Source organism: Rhea americana, unplaced genomic scaffold (assembly GCF_003343005.1).
Source record: "Rhea americana isolate MKP2758 unplaced genomic scaffold, rheAme1 scaffold_295, whole genome shotgun sequence".
Classification (NCBI taxonomy): domain Eukaryota; kingdom Metazoa; phylum Chordata; class Aves; order Rheiformes; family Rheidae; genus Rhea; species Rhea americana.
Genome location: NW_028186418.1, coordinates 922,677 through 937,166, shown reverse-complemented (window position 1 = coordinate 937,166; position 14,490 = coordinate 922,677). Strand labels below are relative to the sequence as shown.

General features: G+C 60.7%; 1 protein-coding gene across 1 annotated transcript; it reads left to right on the top strand.

Moving 5' to 3' along the window:
- Positions 1-137: 137 nt before the first annotated feature.
- BLTP2 (bridge-like lipid transfer protein family member 2) lies at positions 138-14,032 on the top strand. Its single transcript, XM_085309315.1, has 38 exons — positions 138-462; positions 764-810; positions 1,095-1,257; positions 1,337-1,455; positions 1,856-1,916; positions 2,167-2,365; positions 2,528-2,651; positions 3,022-3,146; positions 3,230-3,297; positions 3,391-3,539; positions 3,780-3,898; positions 4,164-4,327; positions 4,458-4,722; positions 4,843-5,048; positions 5,212-6,307; positions 6,562-6,753; positions 6,854-7,056; positions 7,136-7,254; positions 7,330-7,550; positions 7,717-7,907; positions 7,992-8,091; positions 8,163-8,365; positions 8,727-9,021; positions 9,310-9,467; positions 9,590-9,796; positions 9,925-10,024; positions 10,210-10,392; positions 10,713-10,834; positions 10,923-11,078; positions 11,162-11,283; positions 11,368-11,548; positions 11,632-11,718; positions 12,120-12,230; positions 12,316-12,451; positions 12,581-12,705; positions 12,864-12,965; positions 13,078-13,212; positions 13,470-14,032. The coding sequence occupies exons 1-38, from the start codon at positions 256-258 to the stop codon at positions 13,650-13,652; spliced, it is 6,744 nt and encodes a 2,247-aa protein (XP_085165441.1). The 5' UTR covers positions 138-255; the 3' UTR covers positions 13,653-14,032.
- Positions 14,033-14,490: the final 458 nt, after the last annotated feature.

Below are 14,490 nucleotides of genomic sequence, written 5' to 3'. Positions count from 1 at the left end.
GAGGGGGTGTCAAGGTGTGGAGGGGTTCATGAGAGTTTGGGGGGGGGGCCTAGGGCTGAGTAGGAGTGTCAGGGGTGTGAGATAGGTGTGGGGGGTGCCATGTCTGGGGGGGGTCAAAGAGGGGTCCAGGGCTGGGTGTGGGGTATCAGGAACTTGGGGAGCCCACAGAAGTCAAAGTGGGGGGCTCTAGAGCGTGGTGGGAGGCATCAAGGGTAAGAGGTGTGGGGGGCCCCTGAGCTGGTGTTCAGAGGGCAAATGAGGGCCATCACACCCGGCCCCAAGGAGGGTCCCACACAGATTGCTGGACCACGACCCTCCCGGTGTCCCCACAGGTGGCTGGCATGTCGCCTGGCTGTCACCTGGTGCCGCCAGAAGCTGCAGGCAGAGCTGAAGATCGGCTCCTTCGGCTTCTTCTGGGCCCAGAACGTCAGCCTCAAGTTTCAGCGGGAGCAGCAGACCGTGGTGGGTACCGGGGTGACGGTGATCAGCTCACCCCAGTGTGAGTTGTGGGAGGACAATGCCAGGCAGGATGGCTGCTGCTGATTCCAGACCCGGAAGCGAATCCGTCCAGCCCAGCTCCTTTTGCAGAGCCCTGTAGCTGGTGCCGGGCCCTTTCTCCTCCAGTTGAGCTTTGGGGTCTTGTGCTGCTTCTCAGCACGTCCTGAGCAATGGTGATGTTGGGGGCAGAGCAGGAGTACTGGAGCGAGCATTGTAGCGCAGAGCTGGGCTGTCGCTCTCCTGACGTGCCTGTGTGTCCTTGCAGGAGATCGACAGCATCTGGATTTCCAGTAAACTGAGTCGAGAGCTGCCGTATGTACCCCCACCCCAACGCCTTCCCTGCTCTCTTGGCTTTGCTTGGGGGTCTGCCTCATCCCCGGCCCTGCTGACTGGCGTTAGACCTTAGCGCCTTCCTGCAAAGCGCATTTCCTTGGGGTCTGCATTGTGCAGAAGCCATTCACTGTCTTCTGGCATGTCAGCATCGTGTGGATGCTCTTAAGCTGATCCTGTGCGTCCTGGGGCAAGGAGCACCCAGGCGATGAGGCCCGGAGTGCAGCACACAAGCTCTTGTGACTGTTCTTGCTATTCTTCGGCAGGCGCTATTTTGAACTGTGTTTTGGTGAGGTGCGAGTCCGCACAGATCTCCAGAAGGGCCCTGTGTTCCAGCCTTCCTTCCCAGAGGCTCCCAAAGAGGCTGATGGAGAGGAAAGCAGGGGGGACCTGACCCTTAAGCCCTCCCTGCTGAGAGTCCTTAGCCAGGTGAGGCCTTGGCTCTCTGAGAGGGTGTTGCAGGCCACTCTGCTCTCTGACAACCTTCACAGTACCATGTTTCTTCCAGCTCTTCTCCATCCATGTGGACTCCGTCAACATCATGGTTCTGCATGTGGCCACCTCTGAGTCTCTCTGGCACATCTGGGCCAGCAAGACACGTCTCCTCCTGGATGGTGATGGGAAGAGGTAATGCTGTGCTCGCACCCTGCTTTGCTCCCCCAGCACAGCCCTGTTGCCCTACTGGGCTGGGAGACAGGGTTCCTTCTGACCCCAGCCAGCCAGGCTCCACTCTTCTCCTTGCTGCGTCCTGCTCAGCAGCTTCCCACAGCCACAGATGGCATGACAGACCAGCCTCTTCCTCAGAGGCTGGTGTAGTCCTTCTTCCCTTCATGATGCTAGGCCAAACTAGAGTCATTTGTCTTCCAAATTATGAGTTCTGCTGTGGAAGGAGTTAGGCTCTACTCTGCTTCAGGGAGGACTTGGAACGGGGACATGGGACCCCTGTGCCCCACAAAATGGGAAACAAAGGTGTTTGGTTTGGAGGCAGCAGGATCTGCAATGTTAATTTGTTGTGTGGTCTCCCCAGCCTGAACTGTGAGGTGAGCTTGACAAAGGTGAACAGCAAAGTGCTACGGAGCAGCCAGCTGGTGAGTACTGTGAAGGGGAGAAATGCAGTGGTTCAAGGGCAAGCACAAGCTCACTGGGACACCAGGACTTGTTCCAGTGCAGCCCGTCCCTGAGGCCAGGCGACACTAAACATGGGCTTCCCGGAGCCCTGCAGAGCATCCGGCTGCGAAACGCTCTGCTTCACGCTGTGCCCAAGGCTTTGCCTGCAGCATCCACCACCAGGGAGAGTGGGAGACTCCTCCTGCACTCCTTACCCCTGTCCCTGCACAGGACGACACGTGCCTGGCGGAGGTGGCCCTGGCGCTCTCCCTCTCACTGGAGATCAGTGTCAAGCGGCGGCTGGTGGGTGTCAGGCTGCATGTCCGGACCCTGCAGGCGGAGCTGCATGAAGGGCTCTTCTACAGCCAGCTGCTGCAGCGGGTGACTGCCAGGACCCGGCCCGGCAGTGTCGGGGACCAGCCCAGCGCAGGTCAGGGACAAGGACAGGGACGGGCTCTGGGCAGGGTGAGGGCTGGCAGGTCTCACACTTCCCTTACAGTCAGAGGGATCTGGCTGGGCTGTCGCTGCTTCCTGCTGCAGGGAGTGGGGTCTGGACAAGAGCCTTGCTGTGACCCTGCATGTCCTCCCCCAGGCCTGGGGCAGACCCCAAAGCTCCTGTCCGTGCTGAGCAGGGATACGCTGCAGCTCATCCCCAGGAAGGTGGAGGTGAAGCTGGAGAACACCAGCACAGTGCTGTCTGTGAACAGCCAGAAGAGGTGAGGGGGCAGGTGGAGGAGGAGGCTGTCCTAGCCCTGATCAGTGCAGGGGACATGGACTTGGGGACAGCAGTGCCATTCCCTGGTTGTGCCCTGCCCTGCCAGACTGCCAAGAGTGAGTCCTGGAGACCACCCTAGTGGGAAGGATTGARTGTGGCCTGATATCTGGCTGTTTGGGAGGAGGGAAGGTGGTGAGCTGGCTCTCYGGTGGAACAGTCTGATGGATCATCATCTGCTGGCGTGGGAGCGCTGTGCTGGGCTGCAGCTGGGCACTRGCCAGTGTCATTGCCTGTGCCAGACAGCCAGGGAAAGGGAGACACGCAGGTTGTCACGGTTTTCTTCTGGCGGTGACTCCCTGCTTCTCACACAGATACCTCACCTGGAGCCTGAAGCTGCTACAGTTTCTATATCAGCGCGAAGAGGAGCAGATCCCACTGCGCAACTTCACACCCACCTCAGACCTGGACCAAATGAGTGTAGACCTCCAGTTGGAGGGCAAGTAGCCAAGAGGATACCTGTGGAGCAGGGCTGTGGTCGCTGCCCTCCACCACCCCTCACCCATGCTCCTCTCTCCCCAGATGGCCTTCTTCTGTCACAGAGCCGCCAGCGCATCGTGTGCCTCAACTCCCTGAAGACCAGTATACAAGTGAGCAAGCGCCAGGCACRCTCCTGCCTGCTGGAGGGGCTGGCTCAGCTCCTGGTATGAGTTTGCTGTCACCCTGCCCTCTCCTTTCTCTAGGTCACAGCCATTGACCTCTCAGCTGCTGTGCTGCTCAACACCTGCATCATCCACTACCGCCACCAAGAGTTTTCGCACTGGCTGGGCCTGTTGGCACAGGAATACAGGAGCCAGAGAGTGCCTGTCCCCAGCCAAGGTCACAAGGGCAGGTAAACTCAGCCTCAGCGCAGCTGCTGGGGTTGCAGCTTGTTTCCTCTGGCCTGCTGCTCTCTGGCAGGACGCCCAGGCACACAGTGCCTTCTCTGCCTTGTGCGCGGCCTGCGGGAGGGGGAGGCTCCGTGGAGGCCAGCAGGCAGGCAGAGAGCCCYGGAAAAGGTGCCCCTGTGGGCCTGCGCCCTGGCAGGTTCTCTGGGATGCAGTGCTCCAGTAACAGTGTTCCTCCTGCGCAGGAGCTGTCCCCAAATCATAGCACCCATCATCCTATGTGCCTCGCTATCCAACGTTAACGTGTCGGTGCAGCTGGGGGACACACCTCCCTTCGCCTTGGGCTTCAACTCCATCTCTGCAGGTACAGGCYGGTGGCCAGCCCTGGGTGCCTGCAGGGCTTGCCTCAGGGAGGGGCTTCACAGAGGCAGTGGGACTGTCCGAGTCCTGGGCCCATGACATGGGAATGGGAAGGTCTCCGTGCTTGCTCGTGTGTCCGTGCCTGGCCAAGGGCTGCTGGACTGCTGCCTGGTTTTGTCTGAGTTGCCTCTTTCCTGGGCTGGTTCTACCGGTGTGTTTGTCGGGCAACCACAAGCCTGCCTGCACTGGTCTCCTGCTCTGTGCTGCAGATTACCAGCACCTGCGACCCCAGAGTGTGCACCAGCGGGCAGTGCTGGCCGTGGACCACCTCTGCTGGCGCGTGGGCAATGACTCACACATCCAGCGTGCCTCGCAYCCTCCCAATATGCACGTGTGGGGAGAGGCCCTAATCCTCGACTCCTTCAACCTGCAGGTGAGTGGCAAGCCGAGGGGTGGCTTTGCTTGGGGCTGCCTGTCTGCATCCCTGTGCTAGTGACACAGCGACGTGTAGTGGCAGGGGAATATCCTGGAGCCCAAGACTGGTTTATCTGTTTGTCCTGCAGGGCAGCTACAATCAGCCTCTGGGCATGTCCAGCACTCAGTCAGACACACTGTTCCTGGACTGCACCATCCGTGGGCTGCAAGTGGAGTCGTCAGACACCTGCACTGATTGCCTGGCCCGGGTCCTGCCCCTGTTTTGCCTGCGACCTAGCGGAGCTGAGCTTGCAGAGGAGCCACCGTCTTCCCCAGGGGAGCCCTGGGGGCTGCTGTGGAAGGTGGATCTGAAGGTGGAGGATGTGAACCTTTTTACGCTCTCTGCCCTGGTTGGTAAGCGCAGCTGTAGCATCCAGGCTGTCTCCAGATGGCTGTCCCAAAACAACCCGGTGGTCAAAGGAATGTGGTATGTTCCTCCTCCGGGCCTGCAGTGCTGATATGCCATCTGTCCAGGTGCCCTGGAGCTGCGGCTGGACACACTGACTGTCCTGGGGAGTGCTGAGAGCTGCACAGTCAGTGTTCAGGGCATGGTGCTGGCCTTGGTGAAGAGCATCACAGAGAAGATGCAGCCGTGCTGCAAAGCCCCTGCCATCCCCAACCCAGTGGCCAGTCTCTCCATGCTCTCTGTCACCTACCACAGCAGCATCCGCTCCCTGGAGGTTGGTGTAGGCCCCTCAGTCTCTGATCTGTCCCACCCTGGAGGGGCTGGAATGGATGGGGCAGAGGGAGGTTGGGCTGGCATCGAAAGGGTATGAAGGGAAGGGGGCTGTGCTGGGGCTGGACCTGGCAGTAATTTGGTGCTGCTCGCTGTCACCACTGCAGGTGCAGTGCGGCGAGGGGCTGGCAGTGCTGTGGAGCCCGCCCGACCACATGCATTTGTACCATCACACCCTGGCCACCCTGCAGTGCCATGAAGCCCTGCGGAGCGCCCTTGGTCACAGGACGCCTCCTTCCCTGCCCCTGGAGGGCCCAGTGTTGGAGGCAGCCACCCGTACTGAGACACTAGGCCCCCTCCAAGCAGATGGGACTCCTCCCAAAAGACTCCTGTCCCTCCTGCTAGAGCTGAGCTCTGCCAAGGTCACAGCCTTTGTCTCTGAGGCCAACTACATCAGCCTGGCTGCTGAACGGGCGTCTGTGAATTGGCATGGTGGTGCCCTGCATGGTTACTGCCCTGAGCTAGCTGCCGGCTTTGATGGACACAGTATCTTCAGCTTCAAGGAGGTGGAGGTGAGGCTGCTGCCAGAGCTGGAGGAGGTCATCTTGCACCGCTGCGCCTTCCCCACCCTCCACACCCTTCGCAACCGTGGCTGGGCCTTCTCCTTTGCTAGTGTGACCATTGAGTTCCCCTACCAGTATGACTTTTCCTGCACGCTGGATGCTGCTGTGGGTGTGCAGAAGTGGCTGAAAAGCCTGCACCAGCGCGGGCACCCTGCCAGCATGGCTCTGCCCCCTGACCTCCTGCTCAAGGTGGAGCACTTCTCCTGGGTCTTCCTGGACGACGTCTTTGAGGTCAAGTTGCGAGACAACTACGAACTGATGAAAGATGAAAGCAAGGAGAGTGCGAAGCGGTTGCAGCTGCTGGATGCCAAGGTGGCTGCACTGCGCAAGCAGCATGGTGAGCTGCTGCCCGCCCGCAAGATAGAGGAGCTTTATGCCTCACTGGAGAAGAAGAACATCGAGATCTACATCCAGCGCTCGCGGCGCCTCTATGCCAACACACCCATGCGGAAGGCCCTGCTCACCTGGACCCTGGCTCACCTTCAGCTGGTGGCTCTGGCTGACGAGTCCTTCCATGGCACAGAGCGTGTATTGGAGCAGATGAAGGACCTGGACAGTGTCAGCCCGTTCCCCTCCGAGGGGCTGGAGATGGTCACCCAGTGGTGCCGCATGATGAAGGGCAGCGTTGGCAGCTTCTTTGGTGAGTGGCCCCACACGGGGTGCCCTCTGAGTATGGCACGGTGGCTGCAGGGTCTGGGCTCCCAGGACAGAGACCTACCGGCGCCACGTGATTTGTGGCCAAACTGGGGAAATGGTTTTCAGAGGTGTAAGGGAGTGAGAAGGGAGCAGAGACAGGAGAGTGGTGAGGCTGTGGCTCCTGCCGTGGCCCAGAATAGGGGACCAGAGTAGCGTCCCTTTGCTGCTCTGTCCCCTAGCCCTCGCTCTGCCCTGCAGTGCGGATCCGTGACTATCCTCGCTACCTCTTTGAGATCCGGAACTGGCAGCTCTCAGGCCGACTGATTGGAGCAGAGCAGTGCGGCCAAACCTGTTCCCGGCGTCGCCAAGTCCTGAAGCTGGGGTTGCCCTGGGGGGATGTGACGGTGGAGAGGAACATGCCACCCTTGAAGTTCTACCATGACTTCCACTGTAAGAGCTGGAGAGGCAGAGAGGCCGGGGCTCTGTGCTGGGACAGAGATGGGGGCTGTGTATGGCAGACTGAGAACTGAGCCAACTCCTGTGTCCCCAGCGGAGATCTCCCAATTCACCATCGTTTGGGGGCCCTGCTGGGACCCAGCCTGGACCCTGATTGGCCAGTGTGTGGATCTGCTCACCAAGCCCTCAGAGGACCCCAGTGCCCCATTGCCCTGGTGGGACAAGAGCCGCCTTCTCTTGCATGGGGACTGGCACATGGATATCGAACAGGCCAACCTGCACCAGCTGGCCACAGAGGTGAGTGCCACGGGGACGGGGAGCAGAGCAAAGCGTGGAGCTGGCTTACACCTGCCTCACCCCGCGCTTGTCCTTGCAGGACCCCTACAACACCACRGAGAACATGCACTGGGAGTGGAGCCACTTCTCCTTCCACTGGAAACCTGGGCAGTTTGTCTTCAAGGGCAACCTAGACATCAACGTCCGGACAGCCTCCAAGTGAGTGTGGGCCAAGGAGCACGGGACAGCCATGTGGTGCTGGGGGAGTAACCAGAGGCCTCCCTCTCTGTGCAGATACGACGACTGCTGCTTCCTGCACCTGCCCGACCTGTGCATGACGCTGGACCTGCAGTGGCTGTGCCATGGGAACCCCCATGACCACCACGGTGTGGTGCTGCGCTCCCCCGACTTCCTGCCTGAGGTGCCAGTGGGGCAGCAGTACGACTCGTACCGTGCCTTCCGCTCTGAGAACCTCAACCTCTCCATCCGGATGGACCTGACGCGGCCCAGTGAGGGTGGGTGATGGCACTCTAGGGACCCCCTCACCAGACAAGGGAGCTGGGGTGGGGGATGCTGGTTTTAGTGATCTTTGTCCATCCTGTGCTGTGACTGCTCTGCAGTCCCAAGCTGGGGGGCTGCCATGTCCCTGCCCTGCAGTGCTGATGACGAGTGTATTCTCAGAGCACTCCCAGCCCCGGATCCTGCTCTACAGCAGCACCCTCCGCTGGATGCAGAACTTCTGGGCCACGTGGACCAGTGTGACGCGCCCCATCTGTCGCGGGAAACTCTTCAACAACATGAAACCCAGTAAGAAGAAGCTGGGGCAGCATTACAAGCAGCTGTCTTACACTGCGCTCTTCCCCCAGCTGCAGGCAAGTCCTGGGGATGGGACCCTGCCTTATCTCGCTGCTCAGCCTGGGCTGGGTTCTCAGCGCTTGCTCTTTGCCCCTTCGCAGGTGCATTACTGGGCCTCCTTTGCTCAGCAGCGGGGGATCCAGGTGGAGTGTTGTCAGGGGCACATCTTCACTCGCGGCACCCAGCGGCTCATCCCGCAAGGTGAGACCAGGCCCTGCTGGCAGTGCCTCTGGCCAGCGCAGGGCACGGCTGACACCTCTTCCTGTCCCCAGCTGGTACAGTGATGCGACGCCTCATTTCGGAGTGGAGCATCACGCAGATGGTGAGCGACCTGAGCCAGGTCACTGTGCACCTCATGGCCTCTACCTGTGATGAGAACGCTGACCACCGGCTTGACACCCTGGTCAAGAAAACCCACCTGCTGAGTCTGTCCTCCCTCACCTACCAACGGCACAGCAACCGCACGGCTGAGGAGGTACTACTGCAGGGCAGGACATGACAGGCATAACAGCCTGCACTGGCTTAGTGGCATCCCCCTAGGACAGGGAACCTTCATCTTTGGATGCAATGGGGAAGGGATGTGGCTGAAGAAGAGACAGACCTGCAGGTCTGAGGACTTGGCCAAAGGGATGCCATGTGCCCTGTTCCAGCCACAATACCCTTGGGATGGGGCCCTGCTGTAGCACTTGGGAATGGTCCCCCAGGCTCTGATCCCTGTGCCCTGCCTGCTGGGGGCTGGCAGGGCTACCAGCCTCTATGTACGAGGCCTGTACATGTCCTTGTACATGGGCTGGCGGTGGCTTTGCTGTGATGGGGCTCTGACCCTCTGTGCTCAGGAGCTGCCCCTGCGGGATGGGGACGACGGGTTCCACACGCACCAGCTGCACCTGGTGGACCTGCGGGCATCCTGGACCACCACGAACCGGGACATTGCCTTTGGCCTCTACGATGGCTACAAGAAGGCAGCCGTGCTCAAGCGCAACCTATCCACCGAGGCCCTGAAAGGGCTGAAGATTGACACGCAGCTGCAAGCCAAGAAGCTGAAGAGGGGCCCACTCTCTGCTCACTCTGTTCCTGCCAGAGTGACTGCCCCCATCACCAGTGGCCGTCCCGAGAGAGCCTCCTCGGGGGGTGAGCATGTCAGGGCGGGGAGCAGGCTGGCCCTAGGCTCAGGGCTSTCAGCCCCCCTTAGGGAATCCTGTTTTCTGCACCCTGTTCCTGGCTCCCAGCCCTGAAAGGCAGATCGTGCTTGTCTCCCCCCGAGAGCTGCACGGAGGGCACTGGGAGCAAGTGGAAAGCTCCACACAGCTAGGATGCCTTGCTGCATGTAGCATCGTAGACCAAGGCTATGCCTGCCTTCGCCCCATCCTCTCAAGCCAGTCTGTCTCCGTTCCGTGCTGACCCTTTCGCCTTCTCCAGGGGCCTACATGCTGCAGAAGCTCATTGAGGAGACGGACAAGTTTGTGGTCTTCACAGAGGAAGAGTCAGGGGCAAGTGAGCAGCTGTGTGGCATTGCTGCCTGCCAAACCGATGACATCTTCAACCGCAACTGCCTCATCGAGCTAGTCAACTGCCAGGTACCTGCCCTYGGCCAGCCTGCCTGTGCCTGCGTTCTCCACTGCCCGTGGCCTCGCTGTGAAGGTGGGCCATGTCTGGCCTTGCAGGGCTCCTCTCATCCACACAGTCTCTCCCTCCACAGATGGTGCTGCGTGGTGCAGAGACYGAGGGCTGTGTGATTGTGTCTGCTGCCAAGGCCCAGCTGCTGCAGTGCCAGCACCACCCTGCCTGGTATGGGGACACACTGAAGCAGAAGACATCTTGGACCTGTTTGCTCGATGGCATGCAGTACTTTGCCACGACAGAGAGCAGCCCTACTGAGAGGGAACACGGGCAGCTCTGGCTGGAGGTAAGTGCCAGGGGCARTTGGGATGGGCTCAGTAGTGAATGAGCTGTGTGGAGGGCAGGTAGTGCTGCCAGAGCCCTAGCGAGGGCAGGGAGAGCGGGGACAACCACCGGTGCCTCCTCTATCCCCAGGTGAAGAATATCGAAGAGCATCGGCAGCGGAGCCTGGACTCGGTGCAGGAGCTGATGGAGAGTGGGCAGGCAGTGGGTGGCATGGTCAGCACCACCACAGGTACTGCCCGTGGGGCAGGCCACTGTGCCTACCCCAACCCTCTTCCTTGTGAGCACAAAGCTGAGAGCTCATGGCCTGTTCCCAGGCTGTCTCTGAGAGCTGGGCTGCTGCTCTAAGCACTGTGCTYGGGGCTCTCCAGCCCACAGGGGCACGACACTGACTGTGGTCCCCCTGCTCATCTCTAGACTGGAACCAGCCCTCGGAAGCGCAGCAGACCCAGCAAGTGCAGAGGATTATCTCTCGCTGCAGCTGCCGCATGTACTATATCAGCTACAGCCATGACATTGACCCTGAGCTGGCCACACAGATTAAGCCCCCCGAGACTCCTGCCAACCAGGAGAAGGAGGATCTGCTGAAGAAGCAGGAAGGTGAGTACATCCAGGCAGTGTGTCTCAGTGGTTAGAATTCTGGGCTGACCTCACAGGTGCCTCCTSAGTCCAGGGGAGGTCTGTCTTGTCTCTGCTGTGATCAGAGGGGTGCCTGTGGGAGCAATCTCCAGTGCATGTGGCCATGCACCAGGTGATGCTGGACAYGCTGTGCCTGCCAGTGTAACTACCACAGCTTGTTCACTGTCCCTCTCCATCACTGGCTGGCCCATTAGTGCTAGTCCCCCCCCCCCAGGTGCATCCTGAGACATGCCATCTGTGGCCATGCTGTGGCCCCACTTGTCCTTTGTGTGTCCTCACAGGAGCTGTGGACACGTTCACGCTGATCCACCACGACCTGGAGATCTCCACCAATCCTGCACAGTATGCCATGATCCTTGACATAGTCAACAATCTGCTGCTGCATGTGGAGCCCAAACGCAAGGTACCTGTGAGGCCCTGGGTGACTTACCTGTGCTACGTGATTGCCTGCACCCGGGGCACTCCTCACCTCCCCCTGTCCCTATGTCCAGGAGCACAGTGAGAAGAAACAGCGAGTGCGCTTTCAGCTGGAAATCTCTAGCAACCCCGAGGAGCAGCGCAGCAGTATTCTACACCTGCAGGAGGCCGTGAGGCAGCATGTTGCCCAGATCCGCCAGCTGGAGAAGCAGATGTACTCCAACGTGAAGGTGAGCTCACATCTCTGTCAAGGCTGGGCTCCTCTCGGTCCCTACTCTGGAGTGGAGGGCACTGAGGGCTGTCTGTGCTTTAGTCCCTGCAGGACGACAGCAAAAATGAGAGCCTGCTTGACCTCAACCACAGGCTGCAGCAGCAGCTGAGCCAGGAGAAAGCTGACCTGCAGCTGGAAAGTGAGGAGCTGAACATACTGATCAGGTAGGAGCCATCTTTGGCTTCCCCAGAGTTGTACCCTCCTTCCTCCAGAGCTTCTGTGCCCCAGCACTACCTCTTCTGCTGCAGGTGCTTCAAGGACTTCCAGCTGCAGCGAGCCAACAAGATGGAGCTGCGAAAGCAGCCAGAGGATGTGAGTGTGGCACGGCGGACTGAATTCTACTTTGCCCAGGCRCGCTGGCGCCTCACTGAGGAGGACGGGCAGCTGGGCATAGCTGAGCTGGAGCTCCAGCGCTTCCTCTACAGCAAGGTTTGGAGCCAGCTGATGGCATGGGCAGCCCCTGGGCTGGGGCCCAGGGCGCGTGGGGCCGACAGATGTGTGTGTGTGTGCAGGTAAACAAGTCTGACGACACTGCAGAACATCTTCTGGAACTGGGCTGGGTCACAATGAATAACCTCCTGCCCAATGCTGTTTACAAGGCAAGTAGCAGCCTGAGGGAATAGCCTAGCACCCTGGGGTCCCTGGCTAGGAAGGGAGAGGAGGACTTGCTGCAGCTAGGGATGGGCCGGGAATGGCTGGGTCTGTCCTCACCCTTCTGCTGTCGTTTTTTGGGTGGTCCCTGGGTGCCCTGACATGGCCAGCTGGCCTATCYTCACCTCAARCYGCCTGCCCTGTACCTGGGRTTCCTYRAGTGCCGTGGGACCCCATGTTKCACTGGCCACGGAGGAAGACCAGGYGCAGCTAGTTGGTCTGTCCTCACGCTAAGCCATCCACCCTGTGTGCTGGGGACCTGCGAGTCCCTCGGGTGCCCTGGGGGTGGGAGGCTGGGCCTGGCAGGCTGGCCTGTTGTCACCCCAGGCACCCACCTTGTTCCTTGCAGGTCGTGCTGCGTCCCCAGAGCTCCTGCCAGTCTGGCCGGCAGCTGGCACTGAGGATCTTCAGCAAGGTCCGGCCGCCTGTGGGAGGCATCTCCATCAAGGAGCACTTTGAGGTGTCAAGGCTGGGCCGGGAGGTGACATGGCCCCATGGGGCGCAGGCAGCATCTGCCTGGCTCTGATGCATTGCTCTCCCCACAGGTGAACGTGGTACCCCTCACCATCCAGCTCACCCACCAGTTCTTCCACAGGATGATGGGTTTCTTCTTTCCTGGCCGCAACGTGGAGGAGGAGGAAGTGGGGGATGAGGAAGACAAGTCCAAGCTGGTGACAACAGGTGAGGGTGGGAGGCACAGGGCACAGCTTGGTCCTCCTCCTCCACTCTGTGCCACGACTGTGTGAGGTGCCCTTTGGGGCTGGGGTTTCCCACGACCAGGAGCCCCTCACAGCTCTGTGTTTATCTCAGGGATACCTGTGGTGAAGCCACGGCAGCTGATCGTGACTGATGACTCACTGGGCCCAGGGAAGGGGGTCGCTCAGGGACTGAATCGGACGTCAGGGGTCAGAAGATCTTTCCGAAAAGCACCYGAGGTACCCGCTGCTGCCTTGAGGGGGGAGATCTGTGCTGTGGAGCCCCGGTGTTCCTGCCCCCACACCAGTGCAGCTTCCATGGCTCCCTGGTGAAACAGTGCCGTGGCCTGGTGCCTGGCAGTGTCCCCTCTCCTTATGGCTCTTGGCTCTGTCCCCAGCATCCTGTGGATGATATCGACAAGATGAAAGAGCGCGCAGCCATGAACAACTCCTTCATCTACATCAAGATCCCACAGGTGCCRCTCTGTGTCAGCTATAAGGTGAGGGGCCTGCCAGCCACGGATGGAGGGTGATGCAGGACCACAGCTCTTCTGGCCAGGGATGGCCTAGGGGAGCAGCCCATAGTGGGTGACAAACCTGTCTTCTGCCCAGGGCGAGAAGAACAGTGTGGACTGGGGAGACCTAAACCTCGTGCTGCCGTGTCTGGAGTACCACAACAACACGTGGACATGGCTGGACTTCGCCATGGCGGTGAAGAGGGACAGCCGCAAGGCCTTGGTGGCACAGGTATGGTGGGACAGGGCTGCCTTGGCCTTCTCCGCTCTGGTGATGCCAGGAGCCCTGAGCTCACAGCCTGCTTCCTACTTGTAGAGAGGCTCCAGGAGCCTCTCTGCACAGGACAGAGGCAGCAACCCCATCCTGGGCAGCTCAGTCTCCAGAGCGGGAAGTGGCCAGGCTGGCTTGGCAACTTGGGCCCTCACCCACATGAGGGTGCCTGGGCTGGGTGCAGCCGCTTGGCGCTGAGGCCACCTCTTCCGGGACAGGTGATCAAAGAGAAGCTACGCCTGAAGCCAGCAGCTGGCGCGGAGGCCCGGGGCAAGCTGGAGAACAAATCGGACGGGACCATCCAGCAGCAGGAAGAGGACGAGAAGGCGCGCCTGCTTATCGGGCTGAGCGTGGGCGAGAAGAACCCCAGCAAGAAGTCGATCTTCGGCAGGCGCAAATGAGGACAGCACCCGGCGGGCCGGGAAGGGACTGGGGCAGCCTGTGCTCCCCCCGCCAGCGGGGGCAGCCCCATGGCAGGGAGGGCTGTGTGCCACTCAGCAGTGGCAAGACCCAGGGCGGGGGTTAGCCCTGCGCAAGCCCTCGGCAGCCCGATGGCCGCGGTGCGGGGCAAGGGTGCAGCAGCATGGGGCCAGGGGACGCAGCATCGCTCCGGGGGGCACAGCCCCCAGTGCCAAGTGCTCCCGTGAACTTGCCACCTCCCTGCTGTGCGGGTGCTGGGCCAGGCCCTTGGGCCCAGTGAAGCAGCAGGATCGCTCCAGGCTGGTTATCGGCTGGGAGAAAGGGGAACGGGAGAGAATTTAAATAAGAGTTTTTAATTTGGGATAGCCTCTGTTCTSTGGGTCAGCACCAGCCTCGCCGCCTGTGCCGCAGTGGTGGGGGCAGCACCCACGTTTGTATGCTGCTGCCGCTGCCTTTTCCACCTTGGCTGCTCAAGGGTGGCTCCTGGCAGCACCTAGCCCGGGGGCTCGTGGCTCCCTCACAGGAGCAGCCGTTGCCCTGGGTTCGTTGCCCTGGGTTCGGCATTTGCTTGGCCTTGTGCAACTCCAGCCCCACATCTGCACCCAGAACTGCATGGGGGCTTGGGGGGAAGCAGGGGGCAGCTGGTCGGGGGAGGCAGCAGCTGCTCCAAGGTGGGTGGGCTGCAGTAAGGAGGGTGCAAGGAGGGGGAGCAGGGTGGTAGTGGGGGCCAGCTGTGGGGAAGGGGGCCTGAGACCCACAGGGGGCTGCATTGCTGGGGTGTGCATGGGTGCAAGCCCCATGCAAGGGGGGGGTGTGTGT